The 15,610-nt window shown below is 38.0% G+C and overlaps 1 protein-coding gene across 30 annotated transcripts in view; it reads right to left on the bottom strand.

Annotated features, from left to right (window-relative positions):
• Nucleotides 1-15,610, bottom strand: part of LOC136855886 (protein tramtrack, beta isoform-like) — a 107,361-nt gene that overhangs the window by 66,724 nt on the left and 25,027 nt on the right. For 2 of the 30 annotated variants that reach the window (XM_067133322.1, XM_067133318.1), the window contains exon 5: nucleotides 10,046-11,265. The exons of 27 other annotated variants lie outside the window; for them this stretch is intronic. In XM_067133322.1, coding sequence (XP_066989423.1) covers nucleotides 10,924-11,265 — 342 coding nt within the window. In that variant the 3' untranslated portion in view covers nucleotides 10,046-10,923. Of the gene's footprint in view, nucleotides 1-3; nucleotides 5,067-10,045; nucleotides 11,266-15,610 lie in introns of those variants that run through there. One more of the 30 variants, XM_067133329.1, reaches the window with a different exon arrangement.

Below are 15,610 nucleotides of genomic sequence, written 5' to 3'. Positions count from 1 at the left end.
TCCTTTACTTATGCATCTTTATTAAAAAGAAAGTACTTCATACAGATCTAAAAAAAAAAAAATTACAATTGAGCATACAATGGACTTTTAAATGCATTTAATACTGCATGATACGATGAAACAGCATCTTATACACAGAGCTGCATCATCACAGTACAATTTCAAATCACAAGATCACACACTGATATTGTCCACTACATATCACATTGGTATTTTGAAACAATCGCTGGCTAATATATAGCACATCCGTTGACTAGAAACATAATATATATCACCCAAAGCCCCCCCCCAAAAAAAATATTGCATACAAAATCTGGTATTTTCATACATGTACCATACAATAAAAAAAAAAAAAAATTTTAAAGTAAGTTTCTGACGACAGATTTATCAATAATTTGATGTTCCTACTGTCATTTAGCTGCCCCTTAACATTGAAAATTGGAACAGTGTACAGTACAAATAAAGAAATTGGACTGCCAAGCTGAGACCTAGGGATTACAGTATAAGAAAAGAGAGAAAACACTGAATGTATCTGGGGGCTGAAAGGAAACTGATCACTGATGGTGACACTTAAGAAACTGTAATGTCATCGCCCACCAAACACCAATCAAATTATAGCCTAAGTCATAATACCTTGAACTCGACAAGCATGAAAATACCTGGTGAATCTTGTAAAACTGAATGGCTGTTTAAACGAGTGACTAGCAATGTTAAAAATGGCAAAAATTCCCGCACACCAAAATGCAGAATTAAAAAGAAAACCTACATTTCACCTCCAATTAAGCAATTCAATGGTTAAGAAAAAAAATAAGTGGTTAAAGCAATGGATAGCCTATATGACTTATGTGACAAACCTTCCTAAACCACTGGGGCGACAGATGATTGTAACTTGCAAAGTAACTCAAGTCTAAACTTGAGGCCCTTCTATCCATCCTAAACTGGTCGACACCAGACACTGTACAATCATGACAGCGGAACATAAACGGTGACATACTACAAACCTTAAACATTTAAGATACTCACACACTGACAACAATGATGGCGACGACAACCACTTCAAAAAATGGGACCACCAAGAAACTTGAACAGTACGACTATTTACAAGTGAGCAAAAATCCAATCTAAGTCTCCTCCCGGGCTTATTGCACATGACATCACTACATCACTATAGATAATATGGAGGGAATCCATGAAAAGACGATAATCACAATCCAACTAGTGAACACTTGACGAGAACATGCACCACCCGCAGAAGATGCAAAAATTCCAGACTGTACCGTAACGCGAGTTTTATCCAAATCGAGCGTGACACTTGTTCGCTGACTTGGAGACCATAATAAAATGTCCGTGTCGAACCTGAGCAATTGGTGAAAACCTTATCTGGTACAGTCCTTAGTAGATGTATATTGGGCTCCCTTACTTCTAAGAAAGCACATATTCATAAACCAATCTCCAAAGTCTGATATGCAACAAGGAAACCCCAAGTCACCCCAAAGGTTATGAAACCTAAATTCTCATGTTTATGCCACTCATCATACATTTTCCATAAGAGGAAATGAAGTCCAATGGCACTTTTCTCACATAGATCATAACTAAGTTATGACATTATCTATCTTGCTCTCTATCAATGAAATAATATAAGCACATGCTGCAGAAGCAAGTGCATTTGCATCCAGTAGCAACCAGCAAAACTAAAAAAAAAAAAAGATGTGACCTTGCATTCTGATGAAGCTAAAATTAGCATTGAAGTGATGATCATTCAAAATTTTAAAATTCCAGGGCTATGCCAGACACACAATAAAACAGTTATTTGGGAAAGTATGGTACAATCTATAATGCAATGTCAGTGGCAATAAAATACCAAAATAAATGCCCTGTTTTAGCTTCCCAAGCTCGCTAACATTTGAAGAAAATTATATCCATGGACCTACGGTATTTGAATTATTCTCTCCTAAAGGATGACCTGACAACCGAGGCGATTTCTTTGGCAAATTTTCAAATATGGTTTTATTTTCACCAAAAATCAATAATCTAGAAAACCTGGAAGGTTAACCTGAACCCTCCCATCCTTTCACAATAATATGCCAACAAAGATACATGTATCATTGATACTGTGCAATTAAATATTGCAAAGGAACCTTCGAAACTACCAGCTGCTTGAGAAGAAAATCCCTGTAACTACCTTAAGCATGTTTTGTTGCCAATACAGGATTTATAAAGTGCTTTAAATTCTCAACAAGATGCTTGTGAATTTGCCATAAAACTTTGGTGGAAAATTAATGACTCTGCTCATTATGGAATGGAACAGCATTTAGGCCAAAGGCCAAGCCCTGGGACATATGAGGTCATTCAGAGCTGAAAAGGAAATTCTATGAATGAAAGGGGTTGCAGCTAGGGACCCCATGAGATGCTCCAACAAACCTTAAATAATGCCTACAGTGCACCACGTGAGGTGCACTGACAGCACTACCCCCTTATGGGGTACGCTGATATGAACAAATACCTGATGCCTTCGAAGTGTACTGTAAAACGATCCATCGCCAGACATACACAAGAGACTGAACCTGTGACACAGAGCACAACTAGAGAAAATATACTAACAGAGGTATATTGGCAAGAACACCTACTGGGTGCTCATACTTGTGTTGATCTTAGCTCTTCATCAGACGGTCCAAGACAATACTATTTAAAATCCAGGAAGGATACGGTGGTCCAAAGATTTTTAAAGTTTGACCAACATATTTGGAGTGTCTATATACGTAGGGTGTACTGCTTGATTACTTTCATTTTTCAATTTACCTAAGGAAGTTGTTAGCTGTCTCAGTTCATATTCATCTTTCTCAAGTGAAACTATTCTGCATTGTATTTTTCCTTTGTTCTCTAGTATGAAAAAAATACTGAAATTCAATATCTAAAATACTGTACTGAGAAAACACTGAAAAATGCACACCTTTCAAGAAATTTTCAATGGGAAGTTTACAGATCGTGATGGACACATCTGAAACCATCTCATTCCCTTAAGAAAAGTGTATGTCAGCGGGATTCAACCACTCGATAAACGCACACACACATCTTTTAAGAGGCAAGTTAATTCAAGAATTCACTACTAAATCATGAAATTTAGGCTGTAAAGCTAAGTACTAGGCCACTTTCAGCCATTTAATGCTTGAGATAGTGGAAAGAGGAAGTTGGAGTGACTGAACAGCAAGATAGAGAGATTCAGAAAATAAATGAGATTAAGTGTAAGGGACTAGAAGTAAGGACAGTTAGATGGACGAAGGAAAGCTGATATGGATATAAGGGAAACGGTTTAAAAATGGGTGTACCTAGGGGGCTACAGGAATGCTGCAAACATCTCTTACTAATGCCTACAGTGCAGAGGTAAATAAATGATTCATAAAACACTAAAGCAATGAAATTTCTGAAACCCAGAGGGAATGTTGAGAAAGAAGGCTAAAAGATGTGGACCCCTGTATCTGACCCGACATAAGAACCAACAGTTTACAGAAGGTGCAAGAAAACACCAGCAAAATGGTGTATCTTTGCTGTGACTGAATTGTGAATGACTTCCAGAAACATCTACTAACAATGTCACACACCCTTCTAAGTTATGCTTAGATTACACTGGCTTTGTCCCAACATGACACTCTCCTCCCTGAGTAGCCAAAAAAAGGACGACAGTGGTAACCTATCTCCTACATATGAGATCAATTGTTCCTTTCCATTTCAGGATGGAATGCCTTAAGAGATCTAAAACAAAACAAAACTACAACACATTACCACATCACAGAATTACTCCCACTGAGAGTTAGACTAGAATGTATCTTTGGTAGCATCTGAGTACTGTACTACAAAAAGATGCTTAGTTGATAAGAAATAACAAGTATCTTTGGTTGGTAAGAAATAACAGACACAGAAATCAGAACACCATGAACCAAAGTTCAAATCGGCAACAGACACAACCTACAAACACGTAACATAAGAATGCAAAAGATAAAAAGTACACTTTCCATAACAGTACACACATGATAAAAATGCACATAAAGAAGTTCCAAGTTCCCCCCTCCCAAACAACAACTGTCAGCTGAAGAGCGAAGTCCCTAAAATCTAAAATCTCTGGGCGAGATGACGCGAGCGTACAAAAATGCCCTACCAAGAAGCAGTAGCAGTGCATTTGTTGCTTAATACAGTACCAGTAACAATGAGGAGCAAAAGACAGAGTAAATCGCAAGCCATGAACAAGTAATTGTAATGACAACTTTCTTTCACACTTAGTAAGACTTAGATCTTATTTCAGGCAATCATGTCTACTTTGGAATGTGGATGTACTACTCTGGAATGTCAATGTACAAAGTCCCATGTTTTATGAAATACGAAAGTACTTCACGTGTTTTGAGAAAGGGGAATAATGTAAAACCAAATACACGTACTGTAGGATCTCAGAATAACCATAAGAAGCAAAATTGTTTTTAATAATGAATAGTGTTCTGTAACCTTCTAAACTACAGTAACTTCTTCAACGCACTGTCTGGGACTGAGTGCTGCCACTAATATAACTTTTAACAAAAGATCAATAAATCTTTACCAGTCAATCTTTAAATGAAATAGATAATCCTAAAATCAGCAATGCCTAAATGAAAGCCCTTCAGCCACTTGCCCGGCCACTCAAAATACTGCACGGTAAAACACAAAATTCTCCAACGGCCAGCAACTACAAAGTAACAGACAAGACAGATAACAGTACTCCCTTGCGTTAAGTCCGAGGCCTTAGTGTGCTGCAAACTCGATGCGCAAACGTGAGGAACGCCTCAAGCTATCCAACTGACCGAGTGCCTACGGTGCACGTGCGACTTGACGTTCCACTTGAGGAGTGAACGGAACGGACAGAAAGGACATTTGTGGGGTTTCTCCCCCGTGTGGATGCGCATGTGTCGCCTGAGGTGGTCCCGACGGCTGCTGGCCCTCCCGCACACGGGACAATAGAGCTGCCTCCCCTGACCACCCCTGCCCTCGTCTATACGGCTGCTCGCTGGTTCGTGCGCCAGCATCTGCCCCGAATCCTTCAGCTGCAAAGAAACAGCCACTGTGAGTACTTCATTCATGAAGGCTGGAGAGCAGAAACTAAAGAGCCTGTTCTTTTGGAGGAGAAGGTTACGACGGCACTGGCTGGGGGCGTCTGCCGTCAGCTCCAAAATGTACTATAGAGGGCAGTGCATACTTTCTCTAACCCAAATTCCCATGACAAAATGAAAATGCAGAGAAAAGGGACCAAGTAATTCACAGTATAAGTATATCGACATGCAAGAGACAAAAAAAAAAAAAAAAAAACTCATTCACAGAATATGACCTGTATGGTTGGGCACGTATGAATATTATACTTTATGGATTTCCAATACCCCTTTAACATAACGACATGGCTATACAAAAAGATGTCAACATGACTAGAAACCACAGACGCAAAGCAACAGGCAAAACATACCACCATCTAATTTTGAACAACACTGAAGACCCAAGGACCCATGGCCACAAGGCACCTGAAGAAATGAGGAAACAAAAATGCTTCAAAGTTTTCCACACTGACTTATCTGACTCACTTGACAGCCAAACTAATCTTATTCAGTAAGGTGGAAAAGAACAACCAAAGCCGATACTCCAGAAAAATGCCACGTCTTAGCAATGTAACCCCAACAAGACCAGACTTCATTAACACAGATCAACAACCACCCTTTCAAGTCAACCTCACAAAACACAATCAGCGAGAATAAAACAGCTGAAGAACAAAGAGGTTCTTTGCAAAATGGAATAAGCATAAATGAAGCAGCCACGTACAGGATATAAATTTGTCAAAATTCTGCGCCATACCTTTGTGTTCTTGCGTCTCCTGACACAGTAATAGGTTTTTATCAACTATGTCTTCTTAATTGTTTGGTTACATATATTAAAAGTTACATACTGTACACATTTCCTTAAATGTTTGGTTAAATGTTACATTTTCCACATAGTACGCATCTTCATTGTCTTATGCAACTGCCCACCACATGGTGACCAATTAAAAACTCTTTTATTAGCATAAGATGTAGATCAAAAGAAAAACTAGGGTGATAACTTACAGGAAGACCTGTGTGTGTGTGTGTGTGTGTGTGTGTTTAGCAGTTTGATTAATTCACTGTTAACATGGGTTTTTCAGCAGCTAAGAATCAAATTCACTGATAACATAGGTTTTTCAGTAGCTAAGATCACCAAATCTAAGTTAAATACATAAGTAGAATCTAAAATTTATAATAAGCCCTTGTCTACAGTGGCAATAACTCAAAGACTTAAAATCTCCACTTCAAACAAAAGGGGTCCTAATATAGAAATTTTTATAATAAAATCTATTTTTTAAATACTTACTTCTCTATTGTGACAGCTGTATTCCTGCTTGAGGTGGGAGGACGACAGAGTGAAAAGTAAACAAAAATTAACAGGATCATTTAGTTTGAACTGTCTATTCACTCATCCCTTTCAAGTGATACCACTCACACTTCAATGCAAGTGGGACACCAGGCCTTGTGCCTAGACCAGCAGAGCAACAACGATAAAAGACTGAAGGCTCTCACCTAATACAACATAGGTACCTTCATACTCCCCAAAATTCAACAATTTCCTCACTAATTATAGGTATTATTGTCATATCATATTACAGTATAAAATATAAACAGTGCATCCAAACATTATGTTTAGCAGTAAATTTTAAATCAGATTAAGGTGTGATTTCGTTAGTTCCGAACATAATGTTTTGCAGCCTGCATGTCATTTATTTTTTCAGCCGAAGCTTAATTCCAGTACTATACTTTCTTCAGACCACCTTCTCCACTGCATGAAGGAAAAATAAAAATAACTATTTTTACTTATGGAAGTTACCACTGAAAATCTGCAGGTTCTTAATAAGTAAATAATGGTAACACATATTTCAATAAATGTAATTACAGTACAGGTATTGCCACTCATCAGCGGCATTAGTTAACGGCGTTTCGGTTTTACAACGCTTGGCTCACGACATCGTTCACCAGATTTTCGTCACCAATAAGCGATTTTCGGTGCTAGTAAGCAGTTTATCAGCATCAGTAGGAGGTTTACCGGCATCGGTATACAGTTTACTGGCGTCAATAAACGATTTTCAGTGCCAGTGACAGTTTATCAGCGTCAGTAAGAGGTTTATCGGGGCTTACAGCATCGTAAATGCCACTGATTACCATAGTTACAGGCAGTCCCCGGTTAACAGCGGGCTTAGGTTAACAGCAATCCAGTTTTAAGGGGCTTGTCTAGCGACGAAAATCGGCAATTTTCGGCGCCGAACGCTGAAAATCACTGATTTCCACTTATCGGTGCCGATAATTGGGTATTGGCGCTGATACATACCTAACAGAGGCGCCGATAACCAGAGTCAGCACTTTTCGGCGCCAATAACCCCCGAAAATCGCCGAAAAAGCCCCGAAAACCAGCGATTTTTGGTTAGTGGCATTTTCGGTTATCACCGCACCCTCAGAAACAGAACCCCGCCAATAACCAGGGAATGCCTGTACTGTTATGTTCGGTTATCGACACTCGCCCGGGAACGGAACCCCGCTTTTAACCGGGGACTGCCTGTATTTGCAAATTATCAAAGCTGGGTTAAAAATGGAACTTACTTTACTTATGAATGAAGCAAAATAAATGAAGGAAAGGTGTGATTTCACCAATTTTGGATACTGCTTTTGCCTCTTCCACCAAACTTTTTGCACCTGAACATTATTAGTTTCTTTAGCCATAGCTACAACCTTCAATTTAGTGGACACTTTCCTGACACATTCTTCTCCATTGCATGCAGAATGAATACAAGTTTTCATTTTCACTTCTGGAAGTCATCATTGAAAAATGACAAATTTGTAGCCAATTTGTATTTTTTATAGCCAACGAACCAGCAGTCTTAACGTAAGGATAAATTCTTCTGGTGCTAACTGGAAACGGTGAAAAACAGATAAAATTATACTAGTACGAGGAATTGGTGGCCATGAGGTTAAGCCAATGGGAAGAGAGGCATCAGCTGACCTTCTCTCACCCATGACGCCGTGACGCATTCAGTTTCTAATTTACCACCTTGCTGGTTGTCCTTCCTACCAAAGCCGGTGTTTTCTTCCCCCTTTTGCCCGTGTTTCCTCTGGTTTGATTTCTTGTTAGTGTGTGACAGTGCTATATTGTAATACTGTGCTTGCTTTGCTTTTGAAAATGCAAACCCAAAAGTCATCTAAGCCACCCAAGACACCTAGGCCCCAGAGGAAATGTCCTGTTGTTCTCGCTTTCTTGCCTCATTTGAGAAAGATCTACGTTCAACTTGAGGCAGATGCAGCGCTAATGCTTGTAACATAACTAATCCTTGCTGTGTGTGTCATTCTTGGCCTCCTGAGTATCTTTGCCAAGAAGAAGCAGCAAACGAGGCAGTCGGAGGCACCATCTTGGAAGGGGGTTTCTCCTCCTTCGATGGCTGCTTACCAGGCTCCTCCTTATGTTTTTTGCTGGTTTCCAGCTGATGCTAGAAGAATTTACCATTATATTAAGACCCAGGTTTCTTCTGCATATGAACAATTATCACATGTTTAACACGTTGACAACTGTAACGCAACTCTTAATGTGTTCATTACAACTGACATTGGCAAACAGCTGTTTCTCGATTCAGTTGTTTATGTCACAGTAAATAGTTGTTAATTATAAAAATAATAATGAATTCTAAGACAGGACAAAAGTTGAGCAAACATGGTTGAATGTACGAAGATTCGCATTTAACCGAATGAACTTTTGTTTCCAGGCCTACTAATTTGTTAAAAGTTAAATTAAGATATGATATGCATTATACTAATAAAGAAACTTGCACATTAAGCATAGCCTTGCATAATCTACCTAAAATGCAATTCACACTATACATGATATAAGCAATGAAAAGTTCTGGGGCAAGATTTTAAAGATTTAAGGATCGCATGATAAATGAGTTAACATGATACAAGAGCATACAGGTAAACACAAATAAAGTTTCCTTTTTGTGCTCTATATTTTTTAGTACTACAAAACGTTTTTGTTGGAAATAAACTGTGCTTGTGTTTGTGTATTTAAGGAGCAAATTTCAGTCCCAAAATAAAAAAAAAATCCAAAAACCAAAACACAGCCGACCTCAAGGATTTTAGATAAGGGATTGCCCCTGTAGTTTAAATTATAACCACCTCACTTTACAGAAATCAAGTAAATCAACTGACCCATCACAAAACAGTTTTGACATCAGCTTCTATGTTTAAGGGGTTCAACATGGAATGAGTTCTCTCTCCCTGAAGACTGGGGCCCCACTACATTTTAAGGGGGGAGGTTACCACTTACAGTGAGCCTTGAATGGCAGACTTCTGGCAGTTCTACAGTAAAGATTCGTAGTGGAATCCCTTAGGACCCACCTAAATGTTTTTTTCCCCTTTTTAATTTTTTATCCATTTTAGATGTAGTATTTTTCCAAATTCATTTATAAATTGAAAATTCACCCTTTTATATCACGGCTCCTCCAAACACTAAAAACTTTGTCTAGTTCCAATTTTTAATTATATTTCAAGAAAAAACTTTTAGTATCATTATTATTGTCATTCAGAAGATAAATCCCTATAATTATGGAACAAGTCTACAAGGGCCACTGACTTGAAATTCAAGCTTCCAAAGCATAGTGTGTTCATTTGAAAGAAGTTACATAAGAAAATAGGAAATACAGAGAAGAGATCAGTCATTAGGAAAGAAAAAATTACTAAATTAAAAAGTAACAAATAGATAAAAATACAAATGAGTAAAACACAAGGGAGAACTCTTTTAAGGTAGAAAAGCATTGCATTTTCACTCGCAATTCTGAGGTTCTGGGAAGGGAACTCTCCAAGTGCAGTTAAAGCTGGCCAATAAGTGTGTTTTTATTAACCCAAAAATTTGGGTGTCTACAAAAGATGTCAGCTGCTTTCTATGGGCTGTGTGGCTCATCAAACTGGCAGGATACTTAAGATAACCCTTCGTTAGAAAATTTATTGGAAGTACCATACAAAAACCTTCATATTGCACTAACAACATTTTCTGTAACATTTACATTAAAAACATGTTATAGTGAATGTATAAGTACGGAAATCTGTGGTGTTAAACTTTTCCTATAGGAGTCCATGTATCACACACACTTAGTACTGGACAGTATATTCAAAGCGCATATTATAAATTAAAGTGTCAAATAATACAGTGCCTCTACATTCTTTGGCCTCAAAAACGTAACACATACATTCGAGTAAACGTAATAATACAACATAAAGACATGCTGTACGTAAATTATTACAGTTACATTATCACAATCTCCATGGTGTCAGTCATAGATTCTATTTAACTTAGAATTACTGGGATAAAAAAAGCTACTAAAAAGTTATCCCCCGGACTGGGGACAAATAGGCTAATCTGGCACTGGCCCTGCACCACAGTTTAGGATATACCTGTTGCACAGTAGCCAGAAACATATATATAAAAATATTGCCTCACTCTGGAAATCTTGTATGTAATTCTAAAAGTCCACTTTTCAGTCAACTTGATGAAAGACCAACAGTTTCCTTCCCTTACTTGTAAATCATCTCTTCCTTACCATAAACTGTGGTACTGTATATTTAAAAACCATCCCCTTCCCTATACATAAACTGTAGTCCTGTATGTGTAAAAACCATCCCTTTCCCTATAAGAAACTGTGGTACTGTTTACGTTAAAGTCATCCCTTTCCTTATAATAACGTAAACTGTGGTACTTCATACGCAAAATTCGTCCCTTTCCTTATACAGTATGTAACCTGTGGTACTGTAGTACTGTATACATACAAATTGAGATAATATGTAGCCCAAATAAAGCAAGGATCACATTTCAATTGAGTGCATGAACAGGAGCGTTCGCAACGCACCGAAGAAAGTGCTTCTTCATGTTGCTTCTGTCATTGGACCTGCGGCCACATCGCGGGCATCGGAAATTCTTCACACCCGTGTGAACGGCCAAGTGCCTACGGAAGTTACTCCTGTCATTTGTGCAGTAACTGCAAAACCGACACCGGTATCTCCCAGTGACCGAAGGCGAGTGGGCAGTGCAGCAGTGCCAGCGCCACTCGCTCCGACTGGCACACACGTGACCACAAACCGAACACGTGAAAAGGCCCGTGCTGACATCGGCCACTCCAGGTCCTGCCAGGCCGCTGCTGGTGCTGTCATCCACCTATGGAGAGGAGACACATTGTAGCAGCTACCCAGACAATATATACCAATATAACACCACCACCTTAAATGTCACTCAAACAAGTAGGAAGAAATGGTAACATAACATCAAGAGGGTGCTGGATGAGAATGAACTAGGTACAGTACTTTGTTTTTTGTGTTTGACAAGGTTATCAGCAACTATAGATTACAGCAATCTGAAGGTGTTACAGAAGTTTGCAGCAGCAGAGAAAATGTTACTTATCTACTCAAACTGTGCCTTGGAGGTGACATGAAGACAAAAGGATATTGAATAATCTTCTACAACTTATGTTTGTCTGTAGTGACAAAAACACTGCATTTGTTTAACCAAATGGAAGTAGTGTACTGTAATTTTTCCAATAAAACTTTACCCACTCGAAGTCACCACTTCTATATCTATTGTAAAATTAACACATCTAAGTGAGAGAATTCCTTCACATATTCTAGGAAAGTGAAGAAATTTTCCTTACAAAACCAACCTTACTTATGACCCAGCCCCCAATTGAAAGATCCCAAATTTCGATCAACATAAATGACAAGTATTGGGCACAATCCCTCAAGAGAAATTTTGTCAGAATCTTCAACATTTTCAGCCTATCCCGTTATTAAATTTTTCTAGACCTGTGATTGCTCATATAAGATACACTTTCTCTTATTAGAATTCTACATAACAAAGATCTAATTGCATAAATCTTGGGGACCACTCATCACTACAGCATTTATTGATGACGAAGACCTCTAAAACCAAACATGAATATATACCAGTCAACACCAACCTGTCTGAACTTAAAAAAGTTGAAACCAAGATGAGGCAAAACCCATCTTAAGCTTGATTTCACCTTTAAAGAATTCAAAAGACTTAACAGTCAGGGTACCAGACAACTTGAATCCTTAAAAATAGTGAACTGTATAAAGACAAAAGTTCCATAATCCCTAAAAACCAAAACAACTGATGTTACTGACTGGGTAAATTCACATCCCTCCTACAATAAACCACTGTTGACATAAACGTACCAACGTTCTGGGTAACATTACTGTATACAGGCAGTCCCCGGTTATCGGCAGGCTCAATATCGGTGATTTGGTTTTTTAGGGCTTGCCTAGCAATGAAAATTGGCAATTTTCGAACTGATATGCACAGAATTCTGCTTATCGGCGCCAATAATCACATATTGGCACCAATACATACCTAACAGAGGTGCCAATAACCAAAAATCGGCAATTTTTGGCACTTATCGGCGCCAAAAATTGCCAATTTTCAGCACTTATCGGCGCCAAAAATTGCCAATTTTCGGTTATCGGCGATTTTCCCTTATCGTCACGCCATCAGAACAGAACCCTTGCCAATAACCAGGGACTGCCTGTATTGCATTACAAAAAGCTGACAATAACTGACCTAAAAAAACAGAAGGCGGCTATTTGGTATGCGAGTCAGTATCAAGGTCTACAACATAAGGAAAACCTTTCCTGCTTTTCGTAGAAAATGCCCAAGCAAGCTCAGACACTATAAAGATAGAGAAATTACATGAAACAAAAGACTATCCCCATATCTTTATAGACTAACAGATTTACAAAACCTGAAGCACTATTTTTAAGAATTTTATAATTATCTAACAAGCTAATATAAAGATGAGAAGCATTAACAGCATCACAAACTGGCTTGACTTCCGAATGACAATTCCATGCTATGCTACAGAGAGTATGACAATCTCAACAAACTATTTTATAGGTTGGTTTAAGGGGAACCCTGATGCCATAAGGCCCCATTATAAAGTAATGAAGGGATCTGTTTCAAATCTTTACCATTTATTCTACAACTAATAATGAAAATTCTTGCGCAGAAATTTAAAAATTCGACCCGAGTTGATTTTCTTTTTTTTTTGCCGTTGAAGAAAATCATATCACTTTTCAAAAATATTATGCAGAATAAAAAGTTCCACTCAAAAATGAATTTGATTTATTTTTGAAAAAAGTAAGTTTTGAGAAAAGAGCAAAAGAAAAAAATTATTGCTTTTTTGTATTAACTATGAAACTATGACGATCAGAAAGCTGATTTTTGAACTAAAACTATGTCATGATATAAGAAATATGCTGTGAAGTTTACAACATTTTTTAATATACTTGTTTTACACACTTTATAGGCTTTATTTACAATTTACATTTCTTTTAGCAATAACGTTTCAAGATAAGTTTATTTACACGTAAAAGTTAAAAAAGTGTATACCTCAAACTCGATCCTATCTTGGATTATTCATACAAACTTTACGTTTTTTACAGTGTGTCACTCACAGTGCCACACAAGCAATGAACAAAACTGTCCACGAACCAATCTAAACACTTGTTATCAGCAATAACATTTCAAGATGAGTTTATTTATACAGTATATATAACACCAAAAACAGTGTATAACTAACTTACTGGATCCTATCCAGAATAATTCATACAGTTTTTTACAATTCTTTTTAAGATATGTTTACTTAAGACATAAATCAGCTGAAAACTGTTAATAACCTAAATTCGATAATTCCGCAAAATTCGGCGGTCAGCATGGCCCTTAAAGAGAACACCAACAAACTAATTTACATAGTTTGAAGAAAACACCAAGTCACAACGCTAGATTAGCATACGGATTAACCGAAGGACATCATCTCAATTCAAGACGTAACAATTAGGCCAATGTTAAGAGGATGGAAAGCTAGGTATGAAGAGATCAAATGGAATATAAGCCACACAATGCCCACAGGTTTTCATCCCATCAGGTGGTATGGGATGAAAACCTGGGGTCTCGAAAAATGTACAAACCCATTGGGCATTTTCCCAAAGAAAACAAGACAGGTATTGGGTCTTGCTAGTATGTTACCATCATTATGTATAGAGCTGTACTCTATATAGTAACAGTACAAATGACCATGACATGCCCCTCCAAAATGAAAGTAAACACTCATTTTCCAGTTGTATCATACACATCTCAAACATGATGACATTCTCCATTTTCTCATTTAACACATGATGACATTCTCCATTTTCTCATTCAAGATTGTGTGTTGCTTAAACAGAATCTCAAGTGTCAATCACATAAATACTGCATATGGATAAAAATGAGGTTTCATATCCCAAGCTTAGCTCCACCTCAGAGTCCAAGAAACTGAGGCCCTGGTCTGTTTTCCCTGAGTGACAAGTTTTTGCCCTGAAAGCTCAATCAATGTTATACATGTTTCCATTTCAATAACATAACCCACATGGAAATGGATTGTTTTGAAAGCAAAAATCTGGAATCACAACCACCGCAGAAAATAAACTGCCACTGCACCCAGTTCCTATCTGAGAGAAGGGAACTAGTACTCACCTCACAAAAATGCTACAGCCTAATGAATAAGCAACTGAGAGATGAAAAAACAAATAAAAAAATATTAACCAAATGTTTATAAAAATAGTTAAATGCAAGGGAAATGAAATTAGCACATAGCACAAGGTAACAGTTTCCCTCAAGGAGAATATTGCAAACCCAGAATTAAAGAGTAAAAACTACTACATAGAGCCCCAAAAATATGTAAGTGAAAGGGGGATTAACAAACTACTTATACTAGTAACAAAGATAAACAAACCCATTAAAAGATAAAAAAAAAAAATATAAGAATGAAATGAAGATATGAATTGACTTCTCAACCTTCCAGGAGTTTCACGGAAGAGAAATTTAGTGGAGACGTCCCGCCCGGATAACTCGTATGTGACTAATGGCGCTGTGTGAAATATATATTTACTTTTCCATACCTCGCGAAAATTTAGATGACTATTGTGCCCCCACCCCTAACATCAAAGTTAACGTGGCTAATGCAGCCCTCCCCAACACTCCCAAGACATTATTCAGCTAATTAGCATAAGGTAACTAATTGCAGCAATTCAGTACACAGCAATCGTCCCAACACAGCGATTATTGATTTATGTCCCCAGCCCAAAAAAAGATGCTTTCCACAGGGTTATATCTCAGTACACACTTAACTGAATACAATACGACACTTGGTTACAACACTGAACTCCACACCTGTAATCCAAAAGTATACAGTGCTGTACAGGGAGTCCACGGTTAACAGCATTTCGGTTTTACGGCACTTGGCTAACGACGACATTAACCATATTTTCGGTGCCGGTAGGCAGTTTATTGGCTCCGATGAATTGCTTAATGGCGCTGTTAACCAGTTAACAGTGCTGTTAAGTGGATCATAGGCACTTTCGGCGTGGTAAATGCCACTGATTTGGTCACAGGTGCTCAGCCAATAACTGAAACCCCTGTTAACCGGGGACTACCTATTCAGAAACAGGTATGA

This window comes from Macrobrachium rosenbergii, chromosome 33 (assembly GCF_040412425.1).
Source record: "Macrobrachium rosenbergii isolate ZJJX-2024 chromosome 33, ASM4041242v1, whole genome shotgun sequence".
Classification (NCBI taxonomy): Eukaryota; Metazoa; Arthropoda; class Malacostraca; order Decapoda; family Palaemonidae; genus Macrobrachium; species Macrobrachium rosenbergii.
Note: the sequence above shows the minus strand (reverse complement) of the source record. Positions and strands in the feature narration are given on the sequence as shown.